This window comes from Pagrus major, chromosome 19 (genome assembly GCF_040436345.1).
Source record: "Pagrus major chromosome 19, Pma_NU_1.0".
In the NCBI taxonomy this organism is placed as follows: domain Eukaryota; kingdom Metazoa; phylum Chordata; class Actinopteri; order Spariformes; family Sparidae; genus Pagrus; species Pagrus major.
The window spans coordinates 17,274,869-17,294,107 of NC_133233.1; the positions used below are offsets into that span (position 1 = coordinate 17,274,869).

The 19,239-nt window shown below is 43.0% G+C and overlaps 2 protein-coding genes across 3 annotated transcripts; one reads left to right on the top strand and one right to left on the bottom strand.

The window, feature by feature from the left end:
* Positions 1-407: 407 nt before the first annotated feature.
* lnx2a (ligand of numb-protein X 2a) lies at positions 408-15,312 on the top strand. 2 transcript variants are annotated; one of them, XM_073488396.1, is made up of 11 exons: positions 408-492; positions 3,944-4,502; positions 8,371-8,606; positions 8,692-8,829; positions 9,028-9,227; positions 10,161-10,574; positions 10,657-10,830; positions 11,064-11,241; positions 11,331-11,559; positions 12,395-12,553; positions 14,504-15,312. In XM_073488396.1, the coding sequence occupies exons 2-11, from the start codon at positions 4,099-4,101 to the stop codon at positions 14,637-14,639; spliced, it is 2,268 nt and encodes a 755-aa protein (XP_073344497.1). In that variant the 5' UTR covers positions 408-492; positions 3,944-4,098; the 3' UTR covers positions 14,640-15,312. The 2 variants fall into 2 exon arrangements, with proteins under 2 accessions (XP_073344497.1, XP_073344498.1); XM_073488397.1 differs by lacking the exon at positions 408-492 and having other exon boundaries at positions 4,413-4,502; positions 8,334-8,606.
* Positions 15,313-15,409: 97 nt separating this feature from the next.
* On the bottom strand, positions 15,410-17,908 carry gtf3ab (general transcription factor IIIA, b). The gene is made up of 9 exons (XM_073488399.1): positions 17,721-17,908; positions 17,515-17,609; positions 17,333-17,429; positions 17,163-17,251; positions 16,997-17,070; positions 16,845-16,925; positions 16,521-16,753; positions 15,782-15,835; positions 15,410-15,668 (listed from the first exon to the last, which is right to left on the bottom strand). Exons 1-9 carry the CDS (start codon positions 17,832-17,834, stop codon positions 15,534-15,536), a joined length of 972 nt encoding a protein of 323 aa, XP_073344500.1. The 5' UTR covers positions 17,835-17,908; the 3' UTR covers positions 15,410-15,533.
* Positions 17,909-19,239: the final 1,331 nt, after the last annotated feature.

Sequence of the window (19,239 nt, forward strand, 5' to 3'; positions counted from 1 at the left end):
CTAAATCAGATTTAGATCAAATCTAAAATGACAAACTTTTTAAGTAAAACCAGTTAATTTAAGTAGGCTATCATATAATTACTCATCTGGAAACTGCATAACAATTTCAAAAACAATTGGTCAATAAATGCATCAGAAGAAAAAAGGTAGGTCACAACATTCAAACTTTCTTTTGCTTCTATTGAAACTCCTAATTTTACAATATCACATTTTACAAGCGCTGATCGGGTCCAAAAATCAAATTTGGGGGATTCTTTTGAGCAGGCGGTTTGGAGGCCACCCCTGACTCTGCTCTGGATTGACAGCCGCAGGCTCCGCCCAGCCCCGTTGACGGACAGCAGTGGGCGGGGCCAACGCCGCCAAAGGCACGGGGGCGTTTTCGTGCGGGTTTGCGGAACGGGCCGTTGCGGTGAATGCGTGATTGAGGTCCCGCAGCTAATCGTCCCCCTTTTTGGGGCCGGAGTGCACGGCGCGGAGGAGCAGCCGGAATAGGTAATGTTGCATCTGCATACATTCAGCGGCTGCATGAGCGGTGTCAGTGCGAGGCTGGCTTTGCATTCATATTGCCATTGTCGCTTCATCTGTCCTAGCTTTCTCCGCTCGTGGAGGGTGGGATGGAGTCAGACAGATGGGGGCAATGATTAAAAAAATGCTCTTGTCTGATCAAACGTGTTCAACGCCTGTGGGTTGCTTAGAGAACATGCCACTTCAGTTGGTGCGTTGCCAAGGTAAATTAGGACTATGACAGTGGACAAAATGAGAGGGGCTCTCAGTTAAACCAGTGTCAGTTTTTGTTGTTATTGCATGTCTGAGTGTTGTGGAAGAAAGCAGCCTATTGCAACAGCAGGCCTGTTCCTGCAAGTGACTATCAGCCTTTCTGGGTTTTTTTTTTTTTTTTTAAAGATAAGACGACGGGATGGGGTTTATGGAAATGTGGGCTAAGCCGACAGGACCTGAGATTTTAAATCTGTGGCCTAAAACATCATCTCATCTTATTTGAAAAATGTCATTCCTGCAGGCGAGGTTGTTCATGTTGTAAGAGTAGATTGTCATCTGTGAAAAATGAAAAATGAGCCGAGACAGGTGCGGGGCCAAGACTGTTATTTATTAATATAGAAAGCAGAGCAATGACAATAACAGCATGGCCTTGGACTTTCACACACATACACACAGAGACACACACACACACACATACAGTGGGATTAAAAGAAAGATATTTCACAAGCTCTTCATATGACTTGTGTACAGGAATCTGTTGCTACAGAGTCCAGCTATGTTTAAAATAGATTTAAGTGCTTTTCATAGCTGGTGCTCTGGATTGCTGCCAGTGAAAACCCGAAGACTTTACTTATTGATAAAGACTATTCGCAGGATCTAGTACCTAAAAAGCACTCGTGCATGGTGTGTGAGTGTGTTGTGCAGACTTATGCCTGCATATCTACAAGTCTAGTGTGTGAGTGTGTGTGATGTGGTGATGTCACAGCTTTGTTATAAGAACAGAGAAGCCTTGTGTCCTCATGATTAATTCATGTCCAGCTGCGGGATAGAGACAGAAGCAGCCAGTCACACACAGACAGGAGCACGTACTTTAAGAAAAAAAAAAGAAAGGAGAAAAAAAAAGGAGGCTGAAATAAGTAACTAGCCAAGGAGACAGGGGAGACAGGTTGTCACAGAAATGGGTATAACCGGCGTAGACGAGACGAAAAAAGCAGCAAAAAAAACGAACCAAGGGGACTCTCATCATCGTCTGACAAGCTCTCAGGCTGCACCAGGGAGGAGCAGAGCATCCTGCTGAGAGAAGTGCATCTGTTGTGTGGCTCCTCTGCATCCTTCTCCGGCTACACTCTGAATGTCAAGCCCCACTGAACAGAACAGGCTCCAGGTCGTCATGGAGACAGGAGCAGACCCCCGCTGGAACAGAGGCAGGTAGTCACTGAGGCTTGGCCGGCCTGCTGCGTGCTGAGGGACGCCCTCTGCCGTCCGCTCACAGCAGCGTCAGGCCCACAGGGGCTCGGGAGAGGAGAGCGTCTGAAGGTTTGGACGGCTTTGGATGTGAAACGCTGTGGAAATGATCAGTGCATTAGCTCTGGGGACGCTCTCTCTCCTCGGTGGAGAGCTATATTTCAAGACTTTGCTTTAGGCATGTTCTCTTCCTGTGGCAGAGGAGACTGAGTGCATCTACTGTACACGGCCTGATCCAGAAATATCAAGTTAGCTGAGGGGAATGTTTGAAGAATTCCTGCTATTTTTCTTTTCCCGTTTGTGTTTCTCTCTCTTTCATGGACTTTTCTACCTTTCAGAGCAGAAAGGTCACCCATCCTTTGAGCTGTCTCATTTGCTTTTGCCCCTCTTCTCAACCCTGTTACTATAGTTAACTAAACTAAAACCTAGGTCTGCAAAAACATTTATTGAACAGCTACTGAAATAAAAATAATAGTAAAAGCTAGACTTAAAGGATGAGTTCACCCAAAAATGAAAATTTAGTCATTATCTACTCATCCTCATGCCGATGGAAAGTCGGGTGAAGTTTTATAGTCCACAAAACATTTCTGGAGCTTCACATTAAAACAGCGTTGTACCATTCTCCTAAAGTAGATGGGGACTCGTTTTAAAACGACTTTAAAAAAACATGAATGGCTTCATACAGCTCGCCCGCAGTATTACAAGTCTCCAGAAGCTAATTTGATTTGGATAGATGTTATGTGTACCCTTTTTAAAGCCAATTCTTCTCTGTAGCTGCTAAGCTAAAAACCTTAGTGTACACCCAGTCTGAAGTCGGTGCACACACGCTTGTAAAGGGTGGAAATGTTGTCTTTTCGAATCAATTTGATACTTTAGACTGGTGTGTGCTAACGCTTTTAGATTAGCAGCTACTGTGAAGATTTCAGTAAAAACTTGGGATCTTCGAGCCTCTGGAGACGAGCTTTAACAAGCCATTTATGGGTTTTTTTAAGTTGTTTTTTGTTCTACGAAGCCTCACCTGACTTTCCATCAGCATTAGGGTGATTACTTTATGACTGAATTTTCAGTTTTGGGTGAACTTATCCTTTATCTAAAATGAAATATACAGGAAATGACTAAGTTTTAGTCTTTTAGTCAATTTGGTTCAATTTGTCAACACAACAGCATGAGGAGGCATCGGTGCGCATGTTTATTCAGCAAAGTGATGTGTTTGTGTTGTGGTAGCCTAAATATTCTGAACCTTTTACATCTTGCCCCTGACAAATACCCCCAAGATTATAATAAAAGAACTAAAACTAAAACTGAATGTACTAAACACGTATGCCATATCATGATATAGCGATATCTAAAGTTGAAGACAGTAGTTTCATATCACGATAACGAAATAGCCTAATATCAATATATTGCCCAGCTCTAACTGAAACTGATAAAAACTAAACTAAAACTTACCTTTTTAAACATTAAAAACTAAACTTAATCAGCTAAACCACTCTGGGAAGTAACTGAAGCTAAACTGAACTGCAAACAAAAATGAAATAAAAATCAGAACTAACACAAAATACAAAACTATAATAGCTCTGCTTCTTATCTCTTTCTTCTTCTTTGCTCCTTTTTACCTCCCGCTGGCACTATTCTCCCCCTCTGTTGCTCTCCCAATCCCACTTCCTCTGATCTGTGTCCTCTCTCTGCCTCAATCCCAGATAATTCCCTCTCTGTGGAATTGGAAGATTGCAGCAGGCGAGAGCAAAAGAGAGATTATACTGCCAGATTAGTGGACAGGAGCAGCAATACATAATCTCAGCACACTCACTGACACACACGCACACACACACACTGTGTCACTCTCGATCTCATGCAGACACGTGGGTACACGTGCACAAAGCATTTGCCACATGAATAAATGCACGAGCACATAATCAGACACTTGTTGTTTTTTCTGAAACAGCTGTTTAACCCTCTTGTTTTGGCCTCTGACCCGCAGGGTGATGTGCCATCAGCCACTGGGGGGCATCTGTCCTCTCTGCAACTTGTTCATCCTGTGAAGCTTATGGGATAGGAGTGTGTGTGCCCCTTCCCAACACTGCTGCCCCACTGGAGTCATTTGTGCCAAAGCTGAGTTGCGTCGAAGGAGCAGAGATGGGCAGCCCGGGCTGCGAGGTGGGTCTAGCCGGGCCGGTGGAGCCAGCCTTGGAGGCTCTGTGTCCTGAGTGTGGCCAGATCCACCGTAGCTGGGAGAACCACCTTTACAACTACCGCCTGGAGGTGGACGACGACCTGGTGTGCCACATCTGCCTGCAGCCGCTGGTGCAGCCTCTCGACACTCCGTGCGGACACACCTTCTGCGCCCGCTGCCTGCGTAGCTTCCTCCAGGAGAGGGACTTCTGCCCACTGGACAGGACACGGCTGCAGCTGCAGGCATGCCGCAGATCCAGCATACTGGTGCACAAGCTGCTGGACAAGCTGTCTGTGTCATGCCCTTTGACCCCAGTCTGCTCCCTCAGCATGCCTCGATGTGACCTGGAGGCCCACCTCAAACACAGGTAATAAAGCTGACATGCAGACATAATAGATGAAGGCTTTCATGGCTGCAAAAACACACCAGATTTACAGATGCATGCTTGACAACCAGGATTTCATAAGACTTTAAACGGCTTTACTGGAGCCAGTCAGACGATTAACAAAGACACCAGATAGTTAGTTACTAATGAGCTGAAACGATTAGTCAATTAATCCAGTAGTCAATCAGTTTAAAATTAATCTGCAACAGTTTACGACAGAGTAATGGTTACTCTTTAAGTAATATTTAAGTAAAATGCTAACATTGGTTCTAGCTTATGAGAGTGCATATTTGCTGTTCTACTTGGTTTTGTATGTTAGTTAAAGGGTCAATATGTAAGAATTTTAGTTGAAAACATTTAAAAATGTGAATAAATTGTCAATAAAATGCAAAAAAATAATAGTTTGATTTTATGACATCTATGTATTGTGTTGAAGAGATATCTACTGAAATTAGCATGTCAACCAGCTAGCCTTGCCACTCCCCTGACACTCTGAGCTCCCAGTCCTGACTGCTGGCTGCACAGCTAACTGGGCTAACTAGGCTAACTAGCTAACCGCAGCTATCGCAGTTAGCAGTTACTCTGTAATCCTTATATATTGCACCTTTAACTGAATACATCTGTGTTTTGAATGGTTGGTTGGATGGATGAAACAAGCAATTTGAAAGTATCACTTTGGGCTTTGGGAAATTATAACATTATAGCATTTTTCTTTATTTTTTAGACCAAAACGTTAATGGAGTTAGTGACAGACAGATTAATAGATTATGAAATGAATTTGTAATTTAAGTTACCTTTGTATAGTTGCATTCGAAAGCCCTCCATCCTCATGGTGGACTCGTTTCTGGCAGGAATTTTAAGAGGTATCATAGGTCTTATCGTCAATCTCAAGGGTTTCCGTTCATCCACACGCGTTGGCTTTTGGCCCATTTGGACCAGGTGCTGTGAGACCCTGAGGGGATTATTGGGCTGTAGGTCATGTGACGGGGGATTAGTGGTTCCCTACCGCAGTCATGGGTTGGCTGACCAGGAGCTCCATGTTCTCATTCTGCAATCATGCTGAGCAACTTCAACACCAGAGACCTTTTCAACCATTTCTTCTGTGAGACGGCCAAAGGCAACCCTGGCCTGTGGTGAGTCGGACACCAGCGGGTTGTGTGGTCAGGTCAGGGTGACTTGGGTCGGCACAATGGCACCTTTCTCTCACTGGTTTACTCTATGTTTCTTCTTTCTGCCTCTTCTTTCTTACCTCCTCTGTTGCCCTGCTTCGCACTGAAACTCAAGACGGTTTGTGTGCATGTGTCTGTGTGTTGTTGTCATAGGGAACCAACATTAGAGGTATCATCGTAGACCATGTGCATAATGAGTTTCACGGTTCTGTCTCGTTTCTGATTGGTGCAATTTGAGATTTTATAATTTCCCCTTGTTAGTACCCAAGGTCTCCCCTAGTGTACATTTTGCATGTGTGAGGAGGATATTAACATAAATGTAGCAGTGCTTAGAGAATCTACACCACGTATAGTCATTTTTACTTGCTTTGTACACAGATTTTGGTCAGAAAATGTTGTAAATGTAGCTTCAGTCGAGGGGACCAGACTGGTGTGGGAGCAGACCTTTACTGTGTTTTTTTAAAGATGGTGTCTTTTGCTAACTAGCCATCCATTGATGTTATGACTCTTGCTTATTGACTGGATAGTCTACCCAGTGAGTGATCACTTAACACCTCAGTTAAGTCAGGAAGATTTTCCCTAACAAGCTCACGCTAACAAGCTATCACTAACAAGCTGTTAAAAGCCTAAATGAGTCAGCTGTTTTTACAGGAGACCCCTGCCCTCGACCCATGCCTATATGCTGAGTGACAGCCACTAGAGCTACAAGTGACTATTATGGGATAATGGTAAAGTGTATTGAGACAAGACAGAAAATTCCTGAATTCTCTGGTAGTGTCTCTCTTCTAACCTTCTCCTCTAAGGTTTAGCATTTCATCGCAGCAGTCCATTTTTAAACTTTACTGTCAACAGTCTCCTTGTCCGGGCCTTTTTAATCAATCACGTCACCAGAGGGTACATTTCAGCGAAGGTTGCCCACATCACGTCATGTCGAAAGGACAAGGGAGGATGGTTTAAGACAGATCAAACGAGGTCACGGCGAGAACTAACGTGACATTCTTTAGTAAAGATTAAACCTCCAGCCCACGTGGGTTTCGCTGCTCCCCTACCTCGCAGACAGACTTATGTCTAAGATAGTAACAGGAGCTAAGAGCGTGACTTTGTCAGTCAACATTGTTTCAGTTGAAGATTAGGGCTCACCGGACATTAGATTAAAAAGCGAGAGCGCAAGGCCACGTGGTCAAGGTGGGCTGGTTGATCTTATTACTGATGGTGTGGATGTGTGAGAACTGAAGTACTTTAACTGTAGAACTTGAGTACTGAACTTAAAGCCTCTTTTACATATATGTTTAAAAAGTCTGTCATTTTTCCTCTTAATAGAGTATTGATTAAGAAAAGGCGAGAATAAAATAACCAGGCCACATTTCAACACTGGTTCTTGACTGTTTCCTATAAGAGCAAAGAATGGTGGGAGAGCAGTATCTGCTTCCTCGCTCCTGCCTTTCTTTTAAATAATTCATCCAGCTCATGCTGTAGCTGCCACTTCATATTAAATACTTCAGAATCAATTATGGGGGAGACCACATTGATCCTTTGAGTCTGTCCGTCTGTGTTTATTTTTAATTGTTTTTCAGTAAAGGGTTTCTATTTGCGGGACAGACTTGATGGATCTATTTCCATGAGATGTGTGTTTGATTTAACTGCAGTATATGTCATTATGCAATCATTTAAAATCAGTTATAGAGCAGAAATGCCAAACTTTTCCTGGTTTCAGCTTCTCAAATATGAGTATTTTTAACTATTTTTTATTTTCAGTTGATAGATTGATTTTCCTGTGGTGAAATGTGTTTTTACATCCTGCACATGTTTGCGTGTCACATGAAAAGCATGCACATACACACAACACACAAAATCTAAACATAATTGGCCACACACATACATTGATGCCCTACATATACTTACATAGTCCTTAATTTAGTTTTTATTAATATAGAGAAATAAATGTTCTCATCAAAATAGTGACAGATAGAGCTGCAACGATTTATCAATTAATTAACGAGTTGTCAGCTATTGCTTTAACTTCCAGAATAGAGTGAGGAAGGAAGTCCAATAATGCATCTAAGTGTAATATGAATAAAACTAAAACATTACCTTGTCTATGAAAATATCTTCCTTTTTAAATCACGATGTTACAATGGTCAAGGATAAGTAGTCGATGGCTGTCAGCCATCGGCGATGGACGATGGCATCGTTCATCGGCCCAGCCCTAGTGTTTACACCTCCAGAAGGTCTGGCTTTGCACCCAACTCTCTAGGTTGGAGCTGGCTGGCTCAGATCAGCTGATTTGCGGCTACGTTCCCACGCACAACTATTTTGGCAGTTGATGAATTGGGTTGAGTAATTTCTTAAGAAGAAAAAATACAAATTCTTTGATGCCAGCTTCTCTAATGTGGATATTTTCTGGTTTTGTGACTCATCTTTGACAGTAAAATGAATATCTTTGGGTTGAGGACGTCATGTTTGGCTTTGAGAAACACTGATCAACATTTTTCCCCATTGTCTCATATTTTCCAACAAAAAAAAAACCTTTCACTTCTTCACCCTTCTCCAAGGATGGGACAAACAAACAGAGACTTTCCCTGATGGGATCTCTTGCATCACCTTAAGTTAACTGATGCTGAACCTGATTTTCTTTACACGTCAGATGGACTAACAAACTGACGCCTGTTGCTTGGTGAAAGGTGTCCCGGGACGCGGTGTCAGCAGACGAGCATGGATGGTCCGCGAAGCGAGAACGGGGATGATCGAGCGATGGTGACCAGCCCTCCCAGGTCGCCCAGCTCCCCACAGACAGACCTGAGGGACCGCACACCCTCTCCACCCTCCGGACCTAATAACACCAGCGGCAATGGGCCTGTGTGGACAGACGATGCCGGCCTGGACAACCCTGCCTTTGAGGAGAGCACGGAGGAAGACAGTGAGTCCACCCACTGTTCAAAGTAAAGAAATGAAGTGAGTACAGTTAAGATTGAGACATAACTTTCATGTCTTCATGTCTTTAGGTGTAGTCGGGTTGGAGTGTGTGGTCCCCAGGGTGAAGCGGCCCCTCAGTAACCCTTGCATCCACCTCCTACGCTCTGTCAGCTCCACTTCCTCTGGCTGGGACTGCCCTGAGTCTCCGCCCCTCTCTGCTGAAGAAGGTATGACATCACTTCCTCCATTTGCCTGAGCATCCTCCCTAAAGGGCTGAATACTAGAGATCTGAGATATGAAGCATCTTTCTGTAATCTTAGACGTCGGGATAATCACATTCTGGCAGCATTATGTTAAAGGTTAGGAGGATGTGGAGATTGGATTCTGAAATGCAGCTGTGTAATGTGATTTGTGTGTCCATTAAGGCTGTGTGAAGTTGCCCTCGCTTCCTGAAGGAGAGATAACTGCCATAGAGGTCCACCGGGCGAACCCGTATGTTGAGCTGGGCATCAGTGTCGTCGGGGGAAATGAGACTCCTCTCATCAACATCGTAATTCAGGAAGTGTACAGAGACGGGGTCATTGCACGAGACGGCAGGCTGCTTGCCGGGGATCAGATATTACAGGTAAGAGGAGTCATGTTCAGTTTTGGATCTTGAGTGTCATGAAACCCATTTTTGTACATGAAAGGAGTGATTTTCTATTATTGATGAAACAGTTTAAAGCTGCTCTAATCAAGGTTTTTATATTGGTAATGGATTACATGACTAGTTATATGTGAAAGAGGTCGCTCATCCTGACAAATGCACAAAAATGTATCTCCCAGCCCAATTCTAAGGGGCATTTTAGTGTCCTTTAGCTCAGTGTGTTGGTTTTAAAGGTGCAATATGTAAGAATTGGTTACCTTGTGAATTCAGCTGCCATTAGCTCGTTAGCACAGTTAGCCATGCAGCTAGCCATCTGGACTGGGAGCTCGGAGCGGGTGTTGATGTTTACACCGCTAGCACAGGATCTTTGGATTGTGATGGGCTGGAGCTAGCTGGTTAGCATGCTCATTTCAGTAGATACATCTGCAACACAATGCATAGATATCATAACATCGACAGCAGCAACATTATTTCTTCATATTCTGTCGATAATGTTTATCTTTTCAACAAAAATCCTTAGATGTTTTACCTTCAAGGCCGACACTTAGTGCTTTCTAGCCACAGCAGGCAGCAGTTTGCCGTGAGAAATCTCAAATAAACCCACTGTACAATACCTGCACAGCACCAAGAGGCAGGCAGAAAAAGTTAGCGACTAGCTGATGAAGATAGTGAAGCCTACATCAGTTAGAGAGACAAAATGTTTCTCAGAAGATGGGGGAGACCAAAACAGAGGAAATAGGAGAGTAAATATTGGGCTTATATTTGTCAGATTGGAAACAAAAGACCCCAAATGAGTGTGAATGTTTCTGTCCCTGTCTGCTGGGTATCAACTTTATAAGGCTCTACATTTTGTGTTGATGTGCTGCAGAAAAAAACAGTTAATTGCCCTAAATTTCTTATCTCTCTCCCAAGGTGAACAATGTGGACATCAGTAACGTCCCCCACAGTTTTGCCCGCACTACACTGGCACGCCCCTGCACCACCTTGCAGCTGACTGTACTTCGGGAGCGTCGCTGTGCCTCCCGTGCGCCTCCCTCCTCTTCCTCCTCCACCCCGGCCGTACCCCACGCCCCCTGCTCCACCCCTGAGGGCACCCCGTCCAGCCCGGCCACACTGAGAATCACCCTCCACAAGCGGGACTCAACAGAGCAGCTCGGCATCAAGTTGGTACGGCGAACGGATGAGTCAGGAGTGTTTGTGCTGGATCTGTTGGAGGGAGGCCTGGCAGCGCAGGATGGCAGACTGCGGAGCAACGACCGCGTGTTGGCAGTGAATGAACAGGACCTACGCCACGGCACTCCGGAGCAGGCTGCGCAGATCATACAGGTGAGGCTGCTTTAGTCTTTTGGTGTTTGGCAGAAAAGAAAAAGTGAGTGTAGTCCCTTTAACACTGACTCTGTCCTCATAGGCCAGTGGAGAGCGGGTTCACCTGATGATTGGTCGACCCAGCAAACCAACTCCTCCTCCACCGCCAAAATCAAGCTCCACCAGAGACCTCTACTGCCTTGATCACTTCCTGCCTAACCACAGCTCTACCCCGAGTCCTGTGCCAATACACCTCTCCCGCACCAGCACCCACAGAGTGAGCACATGTGTAATATGTGTGTGTGTGTGTGTATTAGTGTATTTGGGGGGCTATTTAGACATTTTTGATGATAAAAGTATTTATTTCCTGGCAAAAAAAAAGAAAAAAATTGGTATTTTTGGGTGAAAATCAGTTTAAAAAAATGAAAATAAAGTTGCATAATGAGGAAGTAAAACATTAACCAGTGAAAAGACAGAGACTGAACTCTTTTTATGTGTTTTTAAACCCAGGACCTTTCCCAGTGTGTGACCTGTAAAGAGAAACACATCACTGTGAAGAAGGAACCTCTCGAGTCTCTGGGCATGACTGTCGCAGGAGGGCGGGGCAGCAAGAGCGGGGAGCTGCCAATCTTTGTGACCAGTGTCCAACCACACGGCTGCTTGTCCAGGGATGGACGAATCAAACGAGGTGAAACAACAATAGAAATACCAAATTTAGCCTGATTTAAAAACATGACATCAGAAACTAGAGCGTCCTCTCCTTCCTCTGTCCTTCAGGTGACGTCCTGCTGAGCATCAACGGGCAGGACCTGACGTACCTGAGCCACAGTGAGGCCGTGGGCACCCTGAAGGCCAGCGCTGCCTCGCCCTCGGTTCAGCTGCGGGTGCTGGAGGTCAGCATGGTGGTGGAAGAGCATGACCACGACGAGCTGCTGCCTCACACGCACGACAGCGACTTTGATGCAAACTGGTCCCCGTCGTGGGTCATGTGGCTTGGATTGCCCAGGTAAGCACACAGAGGAGAGGAAGGATGATGGATGGTCATATTCAGCTGCAAATAAAGTAGTTAGTAGTTCTGCATTTTTTTATGTACATTTGTGTTGTGTGAGTACTACTATGATTAATTACTTATTCTTTTGAGTCCTGTTGAATAGGACTTCCTCTCTTTTTCACTTCTGCTTCTAAGAGCCTCGACAATATGAACTATATTTCCACAACATGTTATTTTGATAGGATGTTTCTTTCCCTTCTTCCCTAAAGATCCTGGGAAAGTACACTAAAAAATAGGTTAAGAAAACTTATAATCTTTTGCTAACTTAGAATGTTTTGTTTATATCATTTTCTTTCCTTCTTTAGAAAAACTTGAATCTTTGAGTATTTCAGTGAGTGAGTTCACATAATTTGGGGGGCTTGAAAATTAAATGGTTGCTATTGAAAATATTATTAACTGCCAGTCACCAAACACAACAATTGTTGAAATACAAGTACAATACAATTTTTGTTTTTTTAAAACTTTTAAAAATGTAAGAAGAAAACTGGTGAAAACCGTTTCAAATGATTAGTTTTAGAGAAATTTGGGCCAAACATTGTGAATTTCAATATTTATCTGCAAACTGTAAGGGCTACATTTAATTACAGATATTCAAAAAAGTGATGTAGATAAAAGAGTACCGTGGCTGAAGTGATTGGCTAGTGAAAATACCACCATTGCCACCATTTTTTAATAGATTTTAAGAGTCACAATAGACATTTTTTAAAGATGAAGCTCCTTGGAGCATGTAGTCTATCTGTACTATCCTTCCAGCCCCTCCTTCACTCTGCTCTCTGCTCTTTTCTTGCAGCTACCTGCACAGCAGCCACGAGATTGTACTGCGGAGGAGCCACCCGGGCAGCTGGGGCTTCAGCATCGTCGGGGGCTACGAGGAGAGCCACGGCAACCAGGCGTTCTTCATCAAGACCATCGTCCTCGGCACACCTGCGTACTACGACGGACGCCTCAAGTGAGTGATCAGTCGCTCTTCACTTGACTATATGTGGCTTATGTTAGCGGTGACAAACTGATAAAATTTGACCTCCGGGTGGTGATTGATAAGAGTGGCGTGATAATAGGCCACGTCTACACAGAGCATGACGTTCCTTTTTTTCCTGTTAACTTGTTATTTTAGAAGAATACCACAGAAAATATATGACTACATTTATTCACTGGACTCGTTTTCCTCTCTTAGTAAGTGAGGCTTCATTTTTATACAAAACTTTATCGGTTTGGACTTTTCGCTGTGTCATCAGTGTCTTATCTGTTGTCAAAATGCAAACGGCTACCAATAAATCAACATGAATGTTTGATCCCGTCTTTATACACATATGATATGAATACAAGTCAAAGATCGACCTCTCACGTATGTTTAATAAAAGGGTAAACCCTGTTCTGCAGTATGAAAAAAGTAGAGGTGGAACAATTAGTAAATGCGCTCTGCTCTCTGGGGATTCACTAATTAATCAGAAGGTTTCAGAAAAAGTCCTGAAGATAGCATTTTTGTTAAAGTTCCCACAGCTGAACTAGGATTTTCTCCCCTGGGTCCTCCTTTGTTTATGTCTTTTTTGTCCCTACAGTAAAAAACATCTCATCTAGAGGGATTAAAGGATATGTCTATCGATATTCTACATTTTTCCTATTCCTAAGAATCCTATGAAAAGACCAAACCAACAATCGATCTTACCAATATGTATTATCTGTGTAGCCAAAGCATGATAATCCTCTGCATTGTAGAGCTCCACTGTTGTCCAAAAACTATTTAAAACACATCAGTGACTCAAACTGATCCAGTGGGCGACATGTTTCTTCATTACAATAAACTGAATTTCATTTTTAATCAATCCTACATACACCTGCTGTTGTAGGGTTGTCTATTAATCCATATCTAAAAAGAGTCCCCCACACGCACACAATTTGCCCTTGTTTGAGTAACATTTACTAACGCTATAAAGTTGGCAGCTAATTTAGAAAAATGACTTAAAGGTGCATTATGTAAGAATTGACCTGTTGAATTCATGCTGCAAACAAACAGCGGGCAGCATCATCATCAAAGTAACCGCTAACTGCCGCTAATTGACTTAGTGTTAGCTAGTTAGTTCAGTTAAATGTGCAGCTAGCATCCCTATCAGCTGACTCTTCCCGGACTGGGAGCTGGCAGCATCGGGGGAGTGTTGGAGTTGTTTACCATCTTAGCAAAGTGGCTAGGGGCTAGCTGGTTAGCATGCTAGATATTTCTTCAACACATCGCTGTCTTTGAAAGAACGTCAAAAGTGATTTTTCTTCATTCTGTTGATGTTTTAAACTAAAGTTCTTCTACATTTATCTATTTTTGTGACCAGATTTGAAAAAAAATTACAATACGTAGAATTTTAGTAGGAACAAAAAGATTCACAAAGGGTTGAAAGGTACAAAAACATTTGTAGTTTAAGGACTGTGACTAACGATTAGTTTCATTTTCAATTAATATGCTGATTATTCCCTTTTATTAAGTGCATACTTTCCCGAAATAATATCTTTAAATTTATCTGAATAACAGTGAAAGATGTTAAGTTTATTATCATAGAAGACTAGGTGAACCTGTAAATAGTCATTTGAGATGCGATGTGAATCAGTTTTTGGTGTTATTGCTTAAAAAATTACCCAAATGACTAAACAATTTTCTAAACTGGGGAAAATTTACTATCCACTAATCAGGTCTAGTTTTAAATCATGGGAGTTGTTGACAGTAATAAATATACACGCTTTTGTCCAGCCTCATCCTTTGCTGTGTTTTCAAGCTTCCTGTGTAAGCAACTGCCACACAAAATTTCAGCTTCAGTCATCTCAACCGACGCTCCACAATATGGAGCAGTTTGAATGGCAGGTCACTCCAAGCTGTCAGGTCCTGTTTATAATCCATACTGACTTGTGTCCCTAGGTGCGGTGACATGATTGTGGCAGTCAACGGCCTGTCGACAGCAGGAATGAGCCACTCGGCGCTGGTGCCCATGCTGAAGGAGCAGCGCAGCCGGGTGGCGCTTACCGTGGTCTCCTGGCCTGGCAGCCTGGTATAGCTGGGCCAGATCATGAGCAGGCTGCGCACCACGCCGAGTCCATCCAGAATGTTCTATATTGGGAACAACCTTGGCCAAAGTGAACTGGTACACGCTACTGTACATCGCTCCATACCGGGCTTAATCCAGGACCAAAAGCATTCAGAACTGTAGTAGACCCAGCAGGACCAAGCCTGTCCTGACCAGGTGGGAACTGATCCAGATCGTGCCACGTCACTCGACAGACTGCACTCACAAACACACTGCTGAGATCATATGGTCATGTTGTCTTCACTCCCACAGGGAGAAGTGGTACTGCAACTGTTAACAGGCGATCTGTGCTGTATTCACCTCACCAGGCAGTTGTAGAATCCAGGGCTGTATTCAGGTGGATGCATCGTTGCAGGTAGAAATAGAGCATTAAAATAGAAAAATGAAAAAAAATAGTAGCTTGTGATCCTCTGTCATCTAGGATAATGACCTGTAATCACGCTAAAAATCAAGACTTTCTGCAGCACCAGCGCTGTATCCAGCTGAATAAGCCTCAGGCCTTATTAGAAAACCTGCCGCACCCTGGGGGCTCAACTGCCCTTAGGCCTCATCACCATGACAACCAGCTGTCCCATCAGCTGGAGTTTTATACATGTGTGTGAATGTGTGTTCTGTTTGTTTAATAAACATTTCCTTCAGAGGACTGATGGCTCTACAGCGTGCTTTTACACTTTAAGTGAGAGGGTTTATTAAGCAAGAGGCAGTTTAACAGCAACTGAGTCACAAGAGGCACGGAAGGATTGCGCTGAATTAATGAGGCTTTATTTCAGAAACGCCTAAACAAAGTAAACCAACAGAAATATTACGTGATTTATTTCACCATTAATGAACAAAACCAAGCAGATATTATTATTAAATCGGGCCTCAAGATTTGTTATCCTTTAAAGTTGTATTGCGCAGCCTTGCAGCAAGCTTGTTGGTCTCGCCCTGATTGGCTGCAGCTGCCAGTTTGACCTGCAGGGCCTTACGCCAGGGCAGATTCTTTTTAGGGTGCAGTTTCTGAAAGAGGAACAAAAATATAACAACCATACACAATACAAAAAAGTGGAGGGGGATGCAGGCATTTCCTGTATGACTGGAACACAGGTTGGACACTGACAAGGACACATTACCTTCAGCTTTTTCTTTGCTGGGTCGTGCACCACTCCATGTCGCCACAGGCTTTCCTGATTAACAATGAGACCAGTTACCAGCAATTTAAGGTCAAGTCACCCAGAATTTTAAAAAGCGTCACTTCTAGTGGTGCCTGGCACTATATGCTCAGATTTTGAAATATCTGCCACCAAACAAGTTTAATGAAGGTTAGTTCAAAACGCATTTGAAAGTTTCAGCATGCCTCAATTTTCCTGTTGCCTGGATAATCTAGATCTTATTCGGCACGGTCTCCGTTCCACATGTTAATAGTTCCAAATAACTAAATCACAGTAAAGTAAACTAGACATGTTGCATCAAAGAAATGCTGATTCAAGGGGCAAGAAATTCAAGATCAGTGGACTGCTTTTCAAAACCTGAAGCCTACATTACCCACAATGCTTTGCCAACAAGTGACATCACTGGAGGAAATTTCCAATTACATGCAGCCTCCTCTGGAAACGACTTAATCCCTCCCCTCCCTCCCCCAAGACATGTATGCAGTTGAATGTGTAAAACTGGTGAAGTTACCCTTTAAGTTTTAAAACGTAGTTTTTCGTCACAACAAAACAAAATTCCACTTGCCTCTTGTTTTGGGGTTGCAGCAAAGTGTCCAAGTGTATTTGTCAAAACCCAAACTATCAGCAAGACAGGATTCCACTAATTTGAGAAGGTTTGGGATTTAACCAAAACATTTAATATCAAATTATTCAGGTTTACCTTCATGGCGAAGCTCTTCCCACAGCCAGCAAAGGCACAGCTAAAGGGCTTCTTCCCTTCATGGTCTCCCAGTACATGACTCTCCAAGTTGAAGCGACGAGTGAACTTTTTACCGCACCCTTGTCTGGGGCACGACAGCTTCCTCTTCTCCCAGGTGTGGACATGCAGCTTGTGCTGGCGCAAGAACCAGTCGTTGTTGAACAGCTTTTTGCACTCTCCACACGGCACCTTGACTGAGAACAAAGACATCATTAAGTCAGAATCAGCAGCGTATGAGTAACGCAGTATGCAATTCAACAAAACATAACAGCATTACTTTTATACCTTTATGCGCTTTTCTGTGCTTTTGATATTCTGTCCACGTCTTTCCCTGAAAAGGACACGCTTCATTCTCACAGGGGTAACCTGCAGTAGAGAGAATTCTTCAGGGTTAAACACCATTTAAACGAGGAATTAAATCATTATGAGCAACCGACCTGCATGCATTCTCTCATGATGCTTCAGCTTTCCGTGACTGGGAAATTCTCTTGTGCAGCCATTGAAAGAACAGCTACATGAAGAAACATAAAAAAGGTGTGATTTGAGATGGTCAAGCACGTAAAAATAATCATTTATTCTTGCATCAGATGTTTAAAAACTCACTGAAACGGCAGAGTCTGTTGGTGCTCACACTGATGGGCTTTCAGCTGGTTCTTCTTGTTGAAATTCTTTCCACAGCCCTGATGATCACACTGAAAGAAAACAAAGAGCAACCTACATAAAGAGCAGCCTTCTTATCCCAAAATTAAAAAAATACTTAAGGATTATTGTACTTTATATGGCTTCTTCTGGCGCTGGTGAACTCGAGCCATGTGGGTCTTCAAGCTCGTATTTGTGACAAAGGCCTCAGAGCATCCGTCAGCCACACACCTGGAAACCAGAGCAGGTAACAGTTCAGAGAAAAACAGGATTACATGCTACTATTCTCACGAAATGTAGGAACACGGTGGCTTACTTGTGTTGTTTTTCCCCACTGTGATTGAGCTCATGTCTGGTGAGCTGATAGCGGGTGCAAAAGCTCTTGTCGCAGTTCTCACAGGAGAATGGTTTCTGAGGTGAGGGGAACGGTCGTTAAAGGACAAACATGATATCAGCTGTTATGATGTGGCCACTTTCTCATTGTGCCGTTTGGATACTAACTAGCTGTTCGGAGACACTTACCAATCCTGTGTGTTTGCAAAGATGAGCCTCTAGCTTCCACGACTTACTGAATTTAGCTTTACAATCGAAAAAGGAGCAAACATAGCTTTTTTGACTTTGCAACCTCTCCCCCATCTTTAATAAGAAATGTCAGATGCGGTGTTGTGGTCACAGACAAAACTTTGAGTAAAGGGGCAGGACACTTACTGACCTACAACCAGCAGCTCACCTGTGCTTAATTTATCTTATTGGAATGTACCAATTGGAGCAAGAAAGGGGGAGTCCTGCTTCACTGAACTGAAAATAAAACATGATTTGGTATTTAAACACTTTACTAAAACAAATGCATTTCCTTTTTAATTTACATTTACACACTTAGAAGGCTTCACTCTGCTTAATGGGTTCTGTTACCTTCTCGCATCTGTGCAGGATTGTAGTGCAGGTGTAAGACGCTAGAAAATGATTTAGGCCCCTGAGTATAATAGTGATCCTATTGATACTCAAACATTATAAACGTCCATGACTCGTTCCTCCTCATTGATTGATTCGGGCTTTAAAAATGTCACCCAGGCTCCTTTCAGTGTGCGTCCCTATCTGCTGATCTGCTGTGTGTGGCGCGCAAGCAGGGAGAGAGGCGACTGTCTGTCTCCATTAATCACACACACACTCACAGAATTTACTGCTCTAATCTTAATCTTATCAGCCCTCCAATATTGTTTTCTGATAGCTGAGATTTATTGTTGTCAGATCTCGGTCCTCAGCTAGATCCCCTGTGACCTTAAGTGGACAAGTTTGTAACCCACAAACCTGAGGGTGAATAGACGGTGGTGTAACTTTTTAAAGTAGAAATTACAAATTCCTTCTCGTAAAAATGGAAAATTTTATTTCATGAGCAATGATACGCACAATGCCTGAATTCAATACACTGAAATGTGTTGCTGCTACAGCCTTATATGTTCCGGTAACAGCTAACTTAAGGTTTGCTAATATTAGCAAACTCTGGGTAAGCTGTTAGCCTATAACACACATTATTTAGTCATTTGTTGATTTTATGATACTCAGCTTGTCCTTTTACTAAACATTAGTTTAGCATTGTCACTTGTAGCCACAGTGGCAACTGTTCACCAAAGGTTAGTGGTCTCTCATTAAAGCTATGGTAACTTTAGCTGAATAGTAGCCACTGTGGCCACAAGCGACAGTTATATGGGATCATAGTAAATGCTAAAACATACACAACAGTGGCACAAGGAGAGAAGAGTCATAAAAACAAGAAAAAATGACTCATTAACTGCCTCAGTTACTCAGCAATATCTCTCTAAGTTAGCTAACGTTAGCCCCCATAAGATAATGGTCACACCAGACTTAAGTAGCCGAGAGGTGTGTTTTATTAGCCTATTTATGAATTAATCATTTCAGTTGTTAGATGAAGACTATGGTATTTCTTCTTTTAAAAAGTTAATAATTTTGCTTTAAGTCAATGTTTGTCAATGTTGTCAGAAACTCAAATATTAAAGATTATACCAAAATGCAAAACTAACTT

Coding starts and splice junctions, on each gene's coding strand:
- lnx2a (XM_073488396.1), top strand. CDS start 4,099: ATGGGCAGCCCGGGCTGCGAGGTGGGTCTAGCCGGGCCGGTGGAGCCA. Junction 11,242..11,330: donor GGATGGACGAATCAAACGAG/GTGAAACAACAA, acceptor TCTGTCCTTCAG/GTGACGTCCTGCTGAGCATC. Junction 12,554..14,503: donor TACTACGACGGACGCCTCAA/GTGAGTGATCAG, acceptor TTGTGTCCCTAG/GTGCGGTGACATGATTGTGG.
- gtf3ab (XM_073488399.1), bottom strand. CDS start 17,834: ATGGGGGAGAGGTTGCAAAGTCAAAAAAGCTATGTTTGCTCCTTTTTC. Junction 17,252..17,332: donor GCCAGAAGAAGCCATATAAA/GTACAATAATCC, acceptor GTTTTCTTTCAG/TGTGATCATCAGGGCTGTGG. Junction 16,754..16,844: donor GCACAGAAAAGCGCATAAAG/GTATAAAAGTAA, acceptor CTTTGTTCTCAG/TCAAGGTGCCGTGTGGAGAG.